Source organism: Hemicordylus capensis, chromosome 1 (assembly GCF_027244095.1).
Source record: "Hemicordylus capensis ecotype Gifberg chromosome 1, rHemCap1.1.pri, whole genome shotgun sequence".
Classification (NCBI taxonomy): Eukaryota; Metazoa; Chordata; class Lepidosauria; order Squamata; family Cordylidae; genus Hemicordylus; species Hemicordylus capensis.
Window position 1 is genome coordinate 33,595,252 of NC_069657.1, and position 16,693 is coordinate 33,611,944.

At 41.8% G+C, this 16,693-nt stretch overlaps 1 protein-coding gene across 2 annotated transcripts in view; it reads left to right on the forward strand.

Annotated features, from left to right (window-relative positions):
• The window catches only part of ITPK1 (inositol-tetrakisphosphate 1-kinase), a 227,526-nt gene extending 218,574 nt beyond the window's left edge, over nucleotides 1-8,952 (forward strand). For both annotated transcript variants that reach the window (XM_053261319.1, XM_053261327.1), the window contains one exon: nucleotides 614-8,952. In XM_053261319.1, the coding sequence (XP_053117294.1) occupies nucleotides 614-933 (320 nt within the window). In that variant the 3' untranslated portion in view covers nucleotides 934-8,952. The remainder of the gene's footprint in view (nucleotides 1-613) is intronic.
• The last annotated feature ends 7,741 nt before the right edge of the window (nucleotides 8,953-16,693 follow it).

Here is a 16,693-nt window from a genome sequence, read left to right on the forward strand (position 1 = left end):
TTCATTGTCCCCTTCTTTAACCACTGCTGTGTTGTCCTGTCGTTGACTTTCGATTGTATGTCATTAAAGAACTGACCATGAAATGGTTTGTTGTGCCATTTTTCACATTGATTCCTCATCTGCTGTTTTTTGTATTCATCTTTTGATTCCTTTATTTTCAACAGTCCCGTCTTACTCACTTCCTGTAGCATTTCTTCTTGGCTTTCATTGATGTATTCTGCCAATACTCGTTTTTCTTCTTCAACAGACTGTCTGACTTACAACATTCCACGCCCACCTTCATTTCTTTAAGGAAGATAAAGAACAGGGAATCACAGATAACAAGTCAATTATTCATTGACTTGTTATCCGTGTTTCCCTGTTCTTTGTCTTTGTTATTGGAGTGGGGGGTGTATTCATGGCCTATTTAACCAGTGTGTTATTCATTCACCTTCATTTCTTGGCAGGCACAGCCTATCAACATCACTTCTTGGGTGCAGGGCATGATTGATGGTCATTATTTGCCTCATTTTCCAATCCAGCACAATATTATAATTATTTATTTGTTTGTTTGTCATTTGTACACGATTGTGCTTAATTTTAACCATCTTCTCTCCCTCCTTTCCTTCCTCAGGCTATGAGGGTGTCTCAGAGTTCTTCACAGATCTCCTGAACCACATAGCTACTGTCCTACAGGGGCAAGCACCAGAGGTGTCCCAGCTGAACTGTAGCAAGCACCTGGCTGAACAAACCAGTAGTCTCGTGGGGGAGCGGACATGCTGTGCGAACACAGGCTGCCGGAGCGTGATGGGCAAAGACTCCTGGATTGTGGAGAGTGAGAACAGCAGCTCGGTGAAGCTTCAGCACCAGAGATTAGGCTGCAACTCTGCGGTGTCTCCTAGCTTTCAGCAACACTGCGTAGCCACATTGGCAACAAAAGCTTCTTCTCAATAACGCACTCAGCCCCACAAACTTAGAAAAAACTGTAGGTCCCAGGATCATGGCAGGCTGGATGGTGAATGAAACTCCCCAAAAAAGAAAGAAAAAAGAAATGGAAACCTCTCTTGTTTCAACATGATTTTGAAAAGGAAAACAGAATTAGTAATCTGGGTCCACTTCATCAGATTCCTATAGTGCAGATCTGTAGTGAGTGTACACATGCGTGTGTGTGCGTGCGTGCATGTGTCTTTTTAAACACTAGAACTTAATGTGGGAGAGTGAGATTTGTGGTGGTGTTTCCCCTTTTTCCTATGTAATCATTAGTGACCAGAATTTAAAGAATGAACTTTGCAGACTTGGTAGGGTTGTGTCTGAAAATTTGCACACTTGAATTCGACAGCCCTTCTTGCTCCTTCCCAGCGCACTCCAAAGAGTAAAGCAAAAGTGCCCAGAACACATCCATTTATTGTGCGCTTCAAGCCTTCCTGACTAGGCCAAAGCCTGCAGGTTTAGATTTGGTGTTCTTTACTTTGATTGGATGGACCTAATCAGTAGGGCCAGTTTTGAGTCATTGTCATTGTCATCCCCCCACAAGCAAAGTATGTACTCAGTTGCTTGTCTGCCAGTCAGCAAAAACAGAGTCCTGTTTTGTTTCTCAATGGCTGTAGGTTGACACAACACTACCATTGATCTTGTTTCTGCAATATCATGGTTCTCAGTGGTGTCATAAGAGTAACCTGTTCTTTTCAACAACCAGGCCTTTCCCCCTGAATAGTTCTGCTGCTTTGGCAATCCAGGCATTGCAAGCGTCAGCTAGGATTGTGACTGCTCCTTCCATGACTCATTTTGCTCAAAACTTGTCAGGGCTTTCTATATAATAGTATACAAAAGTGCAGCAACTTTTTACACTACTGCCCCATCCCTCCTTCCTGTTGGCTCTTTGGGATAATGTTCATGAAGGCCACATGCATAATCTGTTGCCTCTTGTGCAGCCTGGCTGTACCTAAAGACCCAATAACAAAAGTAAAATGCACCTTCACTCTATTCTTCAACCCAGCAACGTCTTCTGCCAAGTCTTTGTACATCCTTGGCCAGTTCCAAATATTATACAAAAGCTAACTTAGCTAGGTTTTCAGGATTTGGGGAATGGTTTGTTAATGAGACAGTGAGGCTGTTCACACAAGCAACCCTACCCAAGCTTGGGCAGCCATACCCAGGTAGGGCTACTCGTGTGAAGCGCCGGGATTATGGACGATCCCGGCGCTACCTCGCCGGGTAGCCCAGATATTTTTCCTGGGCTTTTACCTGGGTAAAAGGGTGCGAGCATGCCCTTTTATCCAGGTCCCCAGTCAGGTGTCTGCTGATCGTGTGAATGACCGTACAGTGAATACATTTAAGGGCTTCCTCCTGTCTGGGACAATTCAGCCCCTGAGTTGCTTAAGGAAATGTTGTAAAAAAAAAAAAAAGACCCTTTTTATTTTTAGATACCAATGGAGTGATCAAACATTTACATGGTCTAGGGCTCAGCTTGCACACTTACCGGAATGGGCCCTGTGTGCACATGGTGAGGCAGTGTGAATGTATATGCATAATGCAATGTTTGATTGCATAGGCCATACCTCTGCTCTTCCCTCCCTGCATTGTTTTCTTTTTCTCTTCTTTTTTTTTTAATGGGAAGGAGCACATGAATCTTGAATGCACATCGGATGCATCCCAGATAACTGCATAGCATAGTAGAAGACAACTGAGTGCTTGTCCTCCCTCAACACTCTACAGAAGTCCCCTTTCTGCAAGGCTATAAACTGACCTCACCATAGTCGTGCTCCACTGAGGCCAAGTATTTTTATTTCCATGGTAGGGAAATAGAAGCTGGGCAGAGCTAGTGAAAAATTGAGGGCAACAGAAAAAAGAAGGTGGGTGACCAGAGATTATTCAAAGACACAAGAAGCATTCCTTGCCCTACCTCTAAGGGTATATTTTTGGTAGAACCTGTAACGGTATGGTGGGAGAAAGTTAACCTTGTTATAGTGCTTTTCAAAACCCTGCCTTAGATCTCTACAGCAGGAAATTGATATAATTAGCCTTTTTAAAAAGGTTATTTTTGCCTAGAAGTTTCCTAAGTTAGATGAAATCAAGTATTCATTTTGGATTTCTGTATCATATCGGGGTCACGATGATTCTCAGTGTCAATTCTTCCCCCATACTGACGGTTGCTGAGACATCACAATAATTTCTAGGGATTTGCATGAACATATTTTACAAGCATTCGGTGGGAATAGAAAGTAGGTCAAACGTGGGTTTGTAAACCTCTTTGATACACAGCCTCTTGTAAGTTCACAATATTAAAAAATTGTAATCAAACTTATTTTTTAAAATCCCTTTAATCTTGATTTTTATATGCAACACAAGCAAGAACTACACGTTACCCCAAGGAGTAGCAAGTACAGAAAATAGCAGCCCTTTGTCGTCTCTATGCCTCCCCTGTAACATTTAGTAAGGCAAACCCCATGATGTTGTTGTGCTGTGTTCTCCCACTCCTGTTGTATTTCATTGACTGTCCCTTGCATGAGTGGGAAAACTCACAACAGTATGACATTTTTCCATACACCTTGATGTAGTTTACATCGCAGAGGCGATCAAGAGGAAGGGATGTGTCAGAGATGCTGTTAGCATCCTCTAGGGAATGTGGCAGTACAGTACCATAATGGTATCACTTGATTTATTACCCTTCTCCTTTTATTGAAATGGCAATATTAAATTTGGACCAGGGGGTAAGTGAAATAGAAGATCAGAGAGCCTGCTTTAGTAATGGGAGGCATTTCAAAACTAACTATGTTTACACAAATCCAGTTATTGGATCCAGTTGCAGTGTCTTTATGTTGTTTCCTGGTTTTAACAATGAATAAGAATTTCATTTCATGGCTGCCTTCTAAATTTTGGTTGGCCTATTTTGCACTGCTTTATTTCTCCAAAATGAACTACTGAGATATAATTGTGCATTTTATATTTGTTTACGAATTATTATTACTCAGTATATTATGAAAAGTATCTGAAGTCTTAACACAAAGCAAGTCTTTAAAAATGTAAACCATATCTTGATTATTGCTAGATGCAAACTTTAATTCATTAGCAAGATAGTTGCTAGCTTATTTTCCATGCAGCTATAACTAATGCATATTCCTAGATGACAGCAGTATCACTTTTTCATATCCTGCAAATATTATGTGACAAGGTGACATTAAAACTGGGTTGACTAGCAAATATTTTGCAACTCTGGCAGAAAAGTAATATATTTTCCTGTCAGTATCTTGAGTCAAACCTTTCCTGGAATACAAACCTGCTAATTCAGAAAAGGTCCTAGGGAAAGCAGGGTGTAGATTACAGTGCATACAAGATTATCAAAAAGAAAGAAGGAAAGTTACATTAGTGCAAAATTGACTTCCTCATCTTTGGGCTGTGGTTGCTCACATTTGATTCTAGAGATGTTTTAGGGGTTTTCGCCCCTCTTGTGTGGATGTCTTTCTGTCTGAACTTTATCATGTTGAATGTTCTCAGATTTTGATATGTACAGTACTCCTTGCCTGGGGTGACAACAGTTGTACATTTTTCTGACCTGTGGTTAGCCTTCAGAAAATGTTCTGTGGATTTTTGGTGTGGCTCAGTTCAAATTGAGAAAATGCAACTGTGGTGAATTGGATAGTACCTGAACTATCACCACCAACTTCACCACACAGGCAAAATCACTGAAGTGGTTTTTGCTACTTTTAAAAATATTTATTAATTATAGGCTGGGAGTGTTAAATCAGATATGCACAATAAATATATATGTGCTGCTTCTGGTCTGGAGGAAAGCAGAGCTATCTTCTGATGATTTATTGTGAGGCAAGACTGACAATCACCCTTGGCATAGGAAACAACTCACTGACCTTTTGTCTAAGCCTCTAGTGTGCAAGTTTAACATCAGTTGCAAAGAATCCTTTTTGTTCACCCTCAGAATGCTCTCTCTATCTTCACCTGTAAAGCTATTTATGCCAAGCTGCCTATTTCCAGTTAACACACTTAAAATAAGACCATTTTTTAAAAAATTCACTTGGCTGCTTCATTACCAGAAAGAGGTACTTTGCACATCCTCTTGTGTGGTGGGGTGCATCTGCATACCAAAATCCAGAGAACGTTATAAACACATGAAGCTGCCCTTTAAATGCACATTTGTATGTGGAATGTGCTTGACAGAAATGTTCAGATAAGAGTTGAGAAGGTGTGGAAAGTCTTTTGGTCTCGGCTTATAAATGCTGTTTGAAACCTCACTAGATTGCCCTGTTGAATCTTACACAAAAGCTGGAGAGGGGTTACCTTTTTCAGGAGTGAAAGACTGAAAGATTCTGCGGGCAGCTTGTCCAAACTGCAAGGGATTGTCTTTCAAGAGGTAGCTAATGTTGGGCATCTCTTGTTTTTTAATCTGTAGAAAAGATGCTTATTGTTTCAGGGCTGATCCTGTGTCAGTCAGAGAAATACTGGTGGCACAGAGATATGAAGCTGAAATAATTAAGATTCATCCAATTTCAGGTTAATTTTAAAATACTACAACAGGTTCTTTTAATATTTGTTGTTTTAAATTCTTTGTCATAATTTAATGGAAACTAATAATGGAGAATAATAATAAAGAACCCAGACACCTGCGTTTTAAATGTAAGAAACAAGCAACTAGAATACGCATTCTATATCAGCTAGAGGATAAAATGCAAACCATTGGCTATTGCTTGCATATACTAACACCTTCTTTTTTCTTTAATCAAACGCAAACTTCTCAATGCTTGGGCAAACATTTGTTGTACCAGTAGTTTAAGTTGCAGCAGGATAAAGCTATTGTTTTTTCTCTATTGAACTAGCTGGCAGGCTTTAGGACTCTTCCAGATGGTAGCCTCCCATGTTTTCATGTTAAACCAGAGGTAGAATAGAAATCAAGCTGGCATCTTGCAAAACCTTTGCTTCTCAGACTCATAACACACCCAGTTGTGATGCTGGCCTGGCAATTGTGAACAAGTAGTGGGCAAGCATGCATTAGATCTTGAGCGTATGTCGTTTGGGAAGTTTCAAACCCCACTTGACCAAAATCCGCACCTCATTCAGAAGTGTCATATCGACGCATCATTTGGCTCTCCTGTCTGTTCTGAAAACTCTTTCTTTCTAGCAGAAAATTAAAATCTGTTCCCCTCATAGTGAATGTAGCCACAAAATCTGTTCCCCTCATAGTGAATGGAGCCACTGGCACAACTATAGTCACTCTGCCTGTGTTTAAATGAGCAAAGATTCTTACTCTTTCTTAGTACCTGCTGTAACACTGTTGTAACCTATTTATGTAAATTATTCATGGCACTGAGCTGTACTTTTAAAAAGAAGAAGAAAACAATTGGAGCTGGGTAAAAATATTTTAATATATCTGAATTGATCACTATGATCTTAGACTTAAAATCACAAGGGTCTACCTCTTTTAGCTACCCCTCTTTCTTTTTGTACCTAAGGTGAATTGTGAGATCTTGAGCCTGGTTATCAGTAAATTTAAAATGCATCAAATTTGCATATGATAAAAAACAATAGTTGTAAATAAGAAGTTATACTTTATATTTTGGTGATAAAAGAAATGTCAGGATTCCATTTAATGTATGATCTGAGAATGGTTTTGTTTGGATATATGAAAGAGGAAGTGGTTTTGAGTTATTTACCTTTTGACTGCAGCTAGGCTCTGTCTGGCCAAAGCCTGAGGAAAAAACCTATTCCCCCAACCATTTACAAATTATGTATGGAGGATGGTGTGTTTGGTCAAATTAACTTATTTTAAAAAGACAAAAGAAGATCTAGTCATACTGTATTTTTAGATAATGCACTAATGGTTCATCGCATCTGAGACCATCTTACAAGAAGCATTCTCCTTGGCCCAAGTGTATGAGAGAATGCCTCTTTAGATGGCACTTGCCATTGGGACACGTCTTTAGTTGATCAAAATGTTAATTAATTGGTTAATATAATCAATGAACTGCCTAAGTTTTTCAGCCCTAATTAAAACTCAGTTTTCATGAGGATTCCCTCTCCCCATGGGCAGAAATTGAGTAATGCAAAATCTTTAGCATAAACTGAGCATTGCTAATTACTTCCAAACATCAAGTTTTTAAACTAACCACTTGTTGATGTCTTCCTTGACTTACATGGGTATGAAAAAATCCATTCAGAATAATCCAGTTTTCAGCAACTATATAGAACCTTTCTTTCCCTTACTGTCCCAGTGAATTCACCAGTCTGCATACCGTTCAGTTACCTGTGGGTGGTTACCATACTGCCCACATTGGTGCAATGATTTTTTTTTAAATTGTTCTGGAGTTGCACAAGAGCACAGTTCTGCAATTGCCTAAAATTGTAAAACACTAAGGCCATTATTTCCAGTGACCATATTGTCATACAATTATGTATCCATAATGTTAGGCATTTGCAGAACTGTTCTCTTGTGTAACTCCAGTGGGATTTAAAAAACAAACAAACCTGTTCCTGGACTGGACTGCATGTTTGAGTGTTCCCTTATGGATGGCGGGATATCTGCGCATAAACATCTAGAATATCTAGGAGAAGGCTAGGTTGCAATCCTTTTTCCTGACACCTTTTTCTATTTGCATGGAGTGTGTGTGAAAGTATGTATGCATACATATGCACAATAAAGTCAAACCCTGCCTGCAGTCTCAAATGGTACAGTCCAGGCAAAACAGCAGAGTTGTGTGGCACCTCAAAGACGAATACATTGTAGCATACAGTAAACCACCTCGTACTTCAGCGCACTTTCAGATATAAATCTGTTTTCCTTGTGAACTGCTGTTTGTATATACCAGGTCTAACTCAATCTAGTATCTTGCTCTGGCTACTTGAAAAATGGGTTCTGACTGTACTGTTCAGTTTATTTAAGTAGAAGGGACCACAAAAAACAAAAATCTTAATTCCTAATGAGTAAAGCTGGTTTGGGCTGGGGTAGAGGGAATCGTGTCTTCCTTTCTGCAAACTAACCTACTCCACGTTAACATTAAAGTTATCTTCCGTTGTCTGCACATTAACTTCCTAATACAACATTTCAGCGTGTTGAAGAGATATATGTAGTATTTAAACATTGCAAATATGTAAGTATAAAATAGTAAGATTTCTATATTTCAGATCGTATGCAGCTCTTCAGAATGATAGAGAAGTCTTTTATCTCTTGTGTGTAAAAAAAAAAGTCAGTGCTGTAAAAAAAATCGTAGTAGATGTATTTTTTTAATTATTTATTTCTTTAGATCCCCTTTCTAAGTGTTTTTACATGGCCTTTATGCATCTTTCTAAACAGGATCCCAATAACATCCCCACAAACTGAATTTGGTGTCTTTATTAGTAACTAAGGATTGTAAATCTTTATCACATGATGGAATTGAGAATTGTTTCTTTGATTTTTAAGGCATGCTTAACATTTACTGTCCCCAGCAAAAAGCTCAGCCCGTTAGGGACCATTTTCTTGCTCATGCCAAGTTTGCAGGAGTCCGTTAATGTCCATCCGTGACCCTCTGCCACTTATATCGTATTAGCAAGTGTGAGTGTTGTGATCAGTTTTCTATTTAATTTGTGTGTGTGTATGTGTGTATGCACACAAACACACACATAAACGTGTGTGTGTGTGTGTGTGTGTGTGTGTGTGTGTGTGTGTGTGTGTGTGTAACTATATAAATAAATCTGGGGTTATATAAAAACCAAAATAGAGCTCCTTGGCTTTTCGTATGCATGACAGACATCCTTTTCAATAATAATATGGTGCTTCTCTTGCTTACTGTCATTGATTTTAGTAGTACCTTATCCCATTTTTGTCTTTATTTGCCAAACACCTGTGACAGTCAAATTTTGATTTTTAACAGTATAGTAAACTGCACTTAAATATCATCTGTTGTTGTTGTTTCTGTGTCTGCTCTGGAGACAAAGTCGTCCCTTTCCAAACACATGATAAAATAAATGCCTTATTACAACACCGTATTCCGCATTCTTGTTCATGATTGACAAGAGCTGGGTTGAGTGTGGGGGGCCCAATCGACTATATATTTTGAAGAGTTTGGGTTTTTTTGTTTATGTGATATAAAGTAATACAGGACAACCTGGTTCCTTGCAGGGGCTCCATTCCTCTCCTACTGCTGTGAGTAACGGAACTCTGAGTAACAAGTTGTCATTGCTATGGAGAAAGGGGTTAGTTTCCAAAGTGGAGGGGAAACCATTTTTTAAAAACTCAAAAAAGGCTTACTGTGGCGTGCTCCGCAGGGTCTGTATCTGCCCAGGAATGCCTTAAAATGCCCCCCAAAACTGTAGAAAATCAAGGGGGAAGTCCATTTTTGTAAGGAAAGGAGCCACAAAATGGTGCGCAGAAAGAACCACGGTCACTTCCGGCCCTCTAGGCACCATGGATATGTGGGTTTTAACCCCTTCATATTCACGGATACTGAAAACAGGTGTCAATGTGACACCCCTCGGATACGTGGAACTGTGAATTGGGGTTCGTCGAATGATGAAGTTCTCCTGTACTTCCTACAGTGACCTACGGATACCAAATTTTGCATACACAATCCTGCCACTGAAAATAGATGAACACACTACTTTTTACACTAGAATATGCTTGGGAAATTTTTGTTTTTATTTTTTGGAAGAAATTCTGAATATCATACTTCCTCATTACCTACAGATAACAAATTTTGCATGAACAATCCAGCCACTTAGTTGAATGCACTACTTTTTAGATTGGAATATGCTGGGGAGAAAGTTTTATTTGTTTTGTTTTTTAGAAAAAATTGAAAAAATTATCATAGTAAATTTAAATCTGAGAAAGATTGAAGCTTCTTTTGGAAATGTTTTTGAATTATTGATCTGATTATGGAATGTTAAAAATCTGCTGAGAACAATAACAGGTAAAATATCAATATTTTACCTGTTATTGTTCTCAGCAGATTTTTAACATTCCATAATCAGATCAATAATTCAGAAACATTTCCAAGAGAAGCTTCAATCTTTCTCAGATTTAAATTTACTATGATTAAATTTTCCATATGTGATCATTATTCAGTAAAATACTTGATCTTTGCAGTTGAAAGTCTACAAATTTAAAACAGTTTTTCCTTCCCCTTTGAAAGCACATGAATGAATATATATATATATATATATATATATATATATATATATATATATGTCTTGAACTTTACTTGAACTTTAAATCCTCTATAATAAAGAGCTTGAGTCTGATCCCGTGTCCCTGCCCGTGTCTTTCTCGGCCGTTCTGGGCATGTGCTCCGCGCATGCCCAGAACATCCGAGAAAGATACAGCCTCAGGGACAGGGGCAGCCATGTTGGGGCTGGGAGGAGGAGAAGCGGCCGCTGCCAATGCCGGGAGGAGAGTGCAGGTGAGGCGGCAGTGGAGGAAGGGGTAATGGAAGGAGACCCACAGAAGGGGAGGCGGGGGGAGGAGAGCCGAAGATGCCCCCCACCTCTGTCTCAGCGGGCTCAGGGCCTCCCCGGGTGTGCTCAGGCAGGCAAGGGGTGCTCGGGACCCACAGCAGCGGGCCTGCTGCTATGTGTGCACCTTGGAGACAGAGGTGGGCGCACGGGAGCCCCGCTCTGCCTCTCCAGCAGCCCTTCGGACGCCCTCCTCCGCTGCTGATGGGGAGAAGGAGGGGAGCCCCCCCGCCCGGCGCACTCCTCCGACCAAGGAGGCAGGCAGCAGCTGCAGGTAGGGAAGGGTTAAGCCGGGAGGGAGCGCGCTGGAGGGCAGCAGCAGCAGCAGGCGTGCTTCAGAGGAGAGCCGTGTTCATGTGAAGGAGGCAAGCCCTTTCCCGATGCACCACAGCAGCCGCCGCAGCCCCGCGGCACTCGGAAACCTTTGAGACCAAAATGGCTCGCAGGAGTTAGAAGTAATAAGGTGTGCGCGGCGGCGGCGGCCTCTTTCTCCGGTGCTGCAGGGCTGGCAGGAGGTTGTGAGACACGCTCCCCGGCAACAAGGCGGGTGGCGGCAGCTGGGGTGTGCGCGCCCGCCCCGCTGCTGCTGCTGCTGCTTTCTGGGGGGATGAAGAGCCATTCCCATCTGCCCCATGTTGTGTAAGAAGGCTGGGGATCCTGGAGTGGGGGTCTCAGCCCAGCAGGGGGGTGGGGAAGGGCAAGAGGGAGTGGGGCAGGGGGAGGGGGAAGGGCAAGGGAGTGGGGGAGGGGGAAGAGGGAGTGGGGCGGGGGGAGGGGGAAGGGCAGGAGGGAGTGGGGCAGGGGGGAGGGGGAGGGCAAGAGGGAGTGGGGCAGAGGGGAGGGGAAGGGCAAGAGGGAGGGGGGAGGTCTACTAGCGCCCGTTAATCTAACGGGCTTAAAATTACGTGTGTGTGTGTGTGTGTGTGTGTGTGTGTAGTCTTGAACTTTACTATCAGGGTAATCTATACAAAATGCTTTTGTCTGGTCAACAGCGGGCCTCACCTACTAGTATTAAATATTCCACAAGGCTAATCTTAAAGAATTTTTCTTCTGTCATTTTCTTTACATCCCTGGTGCCAATATACTAGGCTTGTTCACACCATCCTAATTATATTCAGATGTGCCTATTCTGATAAACTCAATATGTTTGGGATGGCGATACTGATTCTCATAGCTTTGGATCCAGCTATTTCTATATGTTTGATGGCCTCAGCAGAGAAAACACCGGCTTATCAGAACTGCTTCACACATTCCATAGCAACAACTCTTATTTATCACTAGTGTACCCCTGACAGGAAGCAGTGGTTAACTTTGGCTTTCTGACAATGTAATCTATACAAGTATGTAGATTGATTTCAGTCTCTCTTGATTGATTGATCCTGGCCATTTGTGCCTTAATAGAAAGTTCTGAATTGATTTGTTCTATGATCCATTTGTTTGTTTTCTTGGCTTTCCATGGTATCCTCAAAAGCTTCCTCTAGCACCAAAGTTCAAAAGCATCAATACTTTTTCTATCTTACTTCTTCAAAGTCCAGCTTTCTCAGCCATAGAGTGTCACGGAAAAAATCATTGTCCGAACAATTCTAATCTTTGTAGGTATAGACACGTCATGGTATCTAAATATCCTCTCCAAAGGCTTCATTGCAACCCTACCAAGTGCTATTGTGTGGTGTATTTCTTGACTGCTGGATCCTTTACTGTTGATGGTTGATCCTAAAAGGCAGAAGTTAACCACCACTTCAATGTTTTCATTATCAGTTCTGAGGCTGGTTGCTGTACCCATTGTCATTAGCTTAGTCTTCTTTACATTTAGTGGTAGTCCCATTTTCTCACTGTGCTCCTTGACTTTCATTACTAGAGCTTTGCAGATCATCTGCATTCTCGGCTATCAGAGTGGTGTCATCCACATAGCACAGGTTATTGATGTTTCTTTCTCCAGCTTTAAAACCACACTCATCTTCTTCCAATCCAGCTCTTCTCAGTATGTGTTCAGCATATGTTGAATAAATGAGGAGAAAGTATACAGCCTTGTATTACTCCTTTGCCAATCTGGAACCAGTCTGTTTCACCATGTTCTATCTGGACTGTGGCTTCCTGTTCTGTGTATAGGTTTCTCATGAGAACAATGAGATGTTCTGGGACACCCATTCTCCTAAGGATATTCCACAACTTTACATGGTCAACGCAATCAAAGGCTTTTCTGTAGTCAATAATGCACATATTGGCTTATTTCTCATATTCTTTGGCTTTCTCAATTATCCAGCGTGCATCAGCAATGTTGTCTCTTGTTGCTCAGCCTTTTCTGAAACCAGCTTGAACATCCAGTGTTTCCCTTTCCATGTAGGATTCTAATCTGCGTTGGATGATCCTGAGCATTATTTTGCTAGCATGTGAAATTAAGGATATCATGTGATGGTTTGCACAATCTGTTGAGTCTCCTTTCTTTGGTATGGGTAGCTATTCCTTTGGTATTCTGTAGCTATTCCATCAATTCCTGTAGCCTTCTGACTTACTTACTTATTTATTTATTTATTTAAACTTTTATACCGCCCTTCCAAAAGGCTCAGGGTGGTTTACATTAATGACCAGAGTGCTGATTTAACTTCATCTTCCCATACTATAGGTTCTTGCAAGCAGGGAATATCTTCTAGAGTATCATGGATGTTGACGTCCCTGCTGTACAGATTTTCAGTATACTCCTTCCATCTCTGTTTGATCTTCTATGAATCAGTTACTATCTGTCCTGTGGTGTCTCTTAACATACCAATTCAAGGTTGGAACTTCCTTCTGAGTTGAGTGATCTTTTGGAAAACTTTCCTTGTTTTTCCATTATTTCCATCCTCTGTGTCTTTACCGATGTCATTGTAGTACTGCTCCTTGTCTCTTCTAACAGCTTTCTGAAACTCCCTATTAAGTTCCTTCCTGAGGTCTTTATCTTTCTTGACTTTGTCTTCTCTCCTCTTCTGGGCAATTTCCGCCATCTGTTTTGACATCCATTTTGCTTTCTTCTGTTTCTTGGTCTTTGGCAGTCTCTTTTCACATTTGTCCTTAACAACTTCTTTGATTTCATTCCACAGTTTCTCTGGTTCCCTATCAATGAGGTTCAGAACTTCAAAGTGGTTCCTGATGTTCTCCTTGAAAATGGCGGGTAAATTCTCAATATCATATTGTGGAAACTGGATAGCTTTGTTTTTCTGTTTTAGCTTGACTTGGAACTTGCACCTGAGCAGTTCATGATCAGTTCCACAATCAGCCCCCAGCCACATTTTTGCTGTTATAACTGAGCTCTTCCACCTACTTGCACCAATAATGTAATCAAATTTGATTTCAGTGTACTCCATCTGGTGTTGTCCATGTTGTATAGGCACCACTTTGGTTGTTTGAAGAATGTGTCAGCAATGAAGATATCATTGTCTTGGCAGAAACTAAGTTGTTCTCCTGCTTAGTTTCTGTTCCCTCGGCCATACAGTCCAATTGTGTTTTCCTCTTTACCATTTCCAGCTTTGGTATTCCAGTCCCCAACCACCAGCAGCACATCTTGCTTGCATGTTCGGAAGGCTATAGGCCACCTCCAGCCTCAGGGCAGGATGCCTCTGAGTACCAGTTGCAGAGGAGTAACAGCAGGAGAAAGGGCATGCCCTCAACTCCTGCTGTAGGCTTCCAGTGGCATCTGGTGGGCCACTGTGTGAAACAGGATTCTGGACTAGATGGGCCTTGGGCCTGATCCAGCAGGGCTGTTCTTATGTTCTGTCAGTTTCAGACTGAACTTGAGCATAAAACTCATCAACTTCCTCTTCTGCATCAGTCATTGGAGCATATATTGGAAAACTGTAATGTTAAAGGGTTGTCCACGAAATCTAATTGATATTAGTTAGTCACTGACCACATTCTACCCGAGTACTGTCATTGCTATATCCTTCCTGACTATGAAAGCAACACTGTTCCCTTTTTGTTTTTCGTGTTCTGAATAGGAAACAGTATGATTTTCTGACTGAAAGTGTCCCATTCCAGTCCATTTTAGTGCACTGATGCCCAAGATGTCAATCTGTAGTTGATTCATTTAATCTTCCACTGTGTCGAGCTTTCCCATATTCATGCTTCTTACGTTTCATGTTCCCATTGTAATTCTGTCTTTGCAGCTTTGGATTTTCTTTTCCCACATGACAACATCTGTTGCCACCAGCAGCCCTTAAAGAGGCGATAATTCGCCCTCACTTGAAGAAACCCTCCCTGGACCCTGAGGTCCTTGACAACTATAGGCCGATCTCCAACCTCCCTTTTGTAGCGAAGGTGTTAGAGAGGGTTGTATGTGCCCAGCTTGAGAGGGTCTTGGAGGAAACTGGTTATCTTAATTTTTATCAGTTGGGTTTCAGGCCTCAGCATAGCACAGAGATAGCACTGCTCGCTCTGGTAGATGACCTTCTTCAGGACCTTGATGAGGGTAGTGTCTCTCTCTTGGTCCTTCTAGATCTCTCAGCGGCTTTTGACACTATCGATCATGTTATCCTCTTTGACCGCCTGCGTGGGTTGGGTATCGGGGGCACTGCCTTACAGTGGTTCCATTCTTACCTTAGCGGGCGTGTCCAGTCGGTATGCATTGAGGACAGATGCTCTGACCCCTGACCACTCCTTTATGGAGTTACCAGAGTTCAGTTCTTGCCCCTGTCCTCTTTAACATCTATATGGAGCCTCTGGGTCAGGTCATTTCCCAGTTTGGGGTGTGATTTCATCAATATGCTGATGATACGCAGCTGTATATTGCCATCCCAGATCATTCTGGAGATGCTGTTTCTGTGCTTACTCGATTCCTGGAAGCTGTTAAGGTCTGGATGAATCAAAATAAGCTCAGACTGAATCCCACCAAGACTGAACTACTTTTACTCAGCCCTCGTACCGGCCAACAGCTGGATGTGAACCTTGTTTTAGATGGGGTGGCACTGCCCCCGAAGAAGCTTGTACGTGATTTGTGGGTCCTTTTGGACTCACACCTCCTGCTTGAACAGCAGGTGAAGGCTGCATCCAGAAGGGCCTTTGCCCAGCTCCATCTGATTTGTCAATTACACCCTTACCTTGATCAGCAAGCATTAATGACAGTGACCCATGCCCTTGTTATCTCCCGCCTAGATTATTGTAATGCCCTCTATCTAGGGCTACCTTTGAGGATGATCAGAAAGCTACAACAGGTCCAGAATGCAGTGGCTTGTTTACTTATGGGTGCCAGAACATATGACAGAGTAACACCTCTCCTGTAGTCATTGCACTGGTTGCCTATTCGCTACCGAGTTCAATTTAAGGTCCTGGTTTTGACCTTCAAAGCCTTGCGGGGTTTGGCACCTGTCTACCTACAGACCCACCTCTCCCACCCAGTTACATCCCGTCCGCTCAGATTTGCTCAGATGGCCCTTTTGTCGGTCCCCGATTTCTGAGAGGTTCAGAGTGCTAGGACCCGTGAAAGGGTTGCTGCCCCACTTCTCTGGAATTCCCTTCCCCTGCAGATTCGTTTAGCTCCTTCCTTGTTGATTTTTAAATCTGTATTGAAGACCTTTCTTTTTCTCCAGGCTTTTACCCTGTAGTTTACTTATTTGCTTCCCCCCCCTTTTCTTTTTCTTTCCCCCCCTTTTTTGTTAGTTACTTTAGTTTTATTTAGAATGTAATTTTAATGCTGTCTTGTTTTGCATGTTTTTGTACACCACCCAGAGTCTTCGGAGTGGGCGGTATATCAAATGTTTCAAATAAATAAATAAATAAATTAACATCAGCCACTAGACATCCAAAAGGCTTTAACCTAACCACATCATAAACCCCATCAGTACTCTCAGAGATCCTCAACTCTTCCTCAGTAGCATGTTGAGTACCATACAACTTGAGGGGCCCATCATCAGGCACTACATCGACAATCATTCTATTTTACTATCCATGTCTTTTTCTTGGTAAAATATAGGAATGGTTTACCATTGTCATCTTCCGCACAGTATGAAATAATGCCTTTGTCGTTGTCACTGAAGTGATTGTCCACCTCCAGCACCTTCCTATATTGCTGCTGCCCAATATAGGTGCCTACTTGCTTTATTGGGCAGCTGGGATGACCTTCACACTTTGGGTGATCCTACTGGGAGTATACCTCCCGACGTACTTTGCTCATCCCTCTCAGGAACACCCCACCACCACCACAATGAGGCAGCATAGCAGGATGGGGGTGTAGTCTGTCTAATTCACTCTTTATACAACTAAATTCTCCCCTTAAAACATCTAAAAACATAATGGCTGACATCCAGACAAA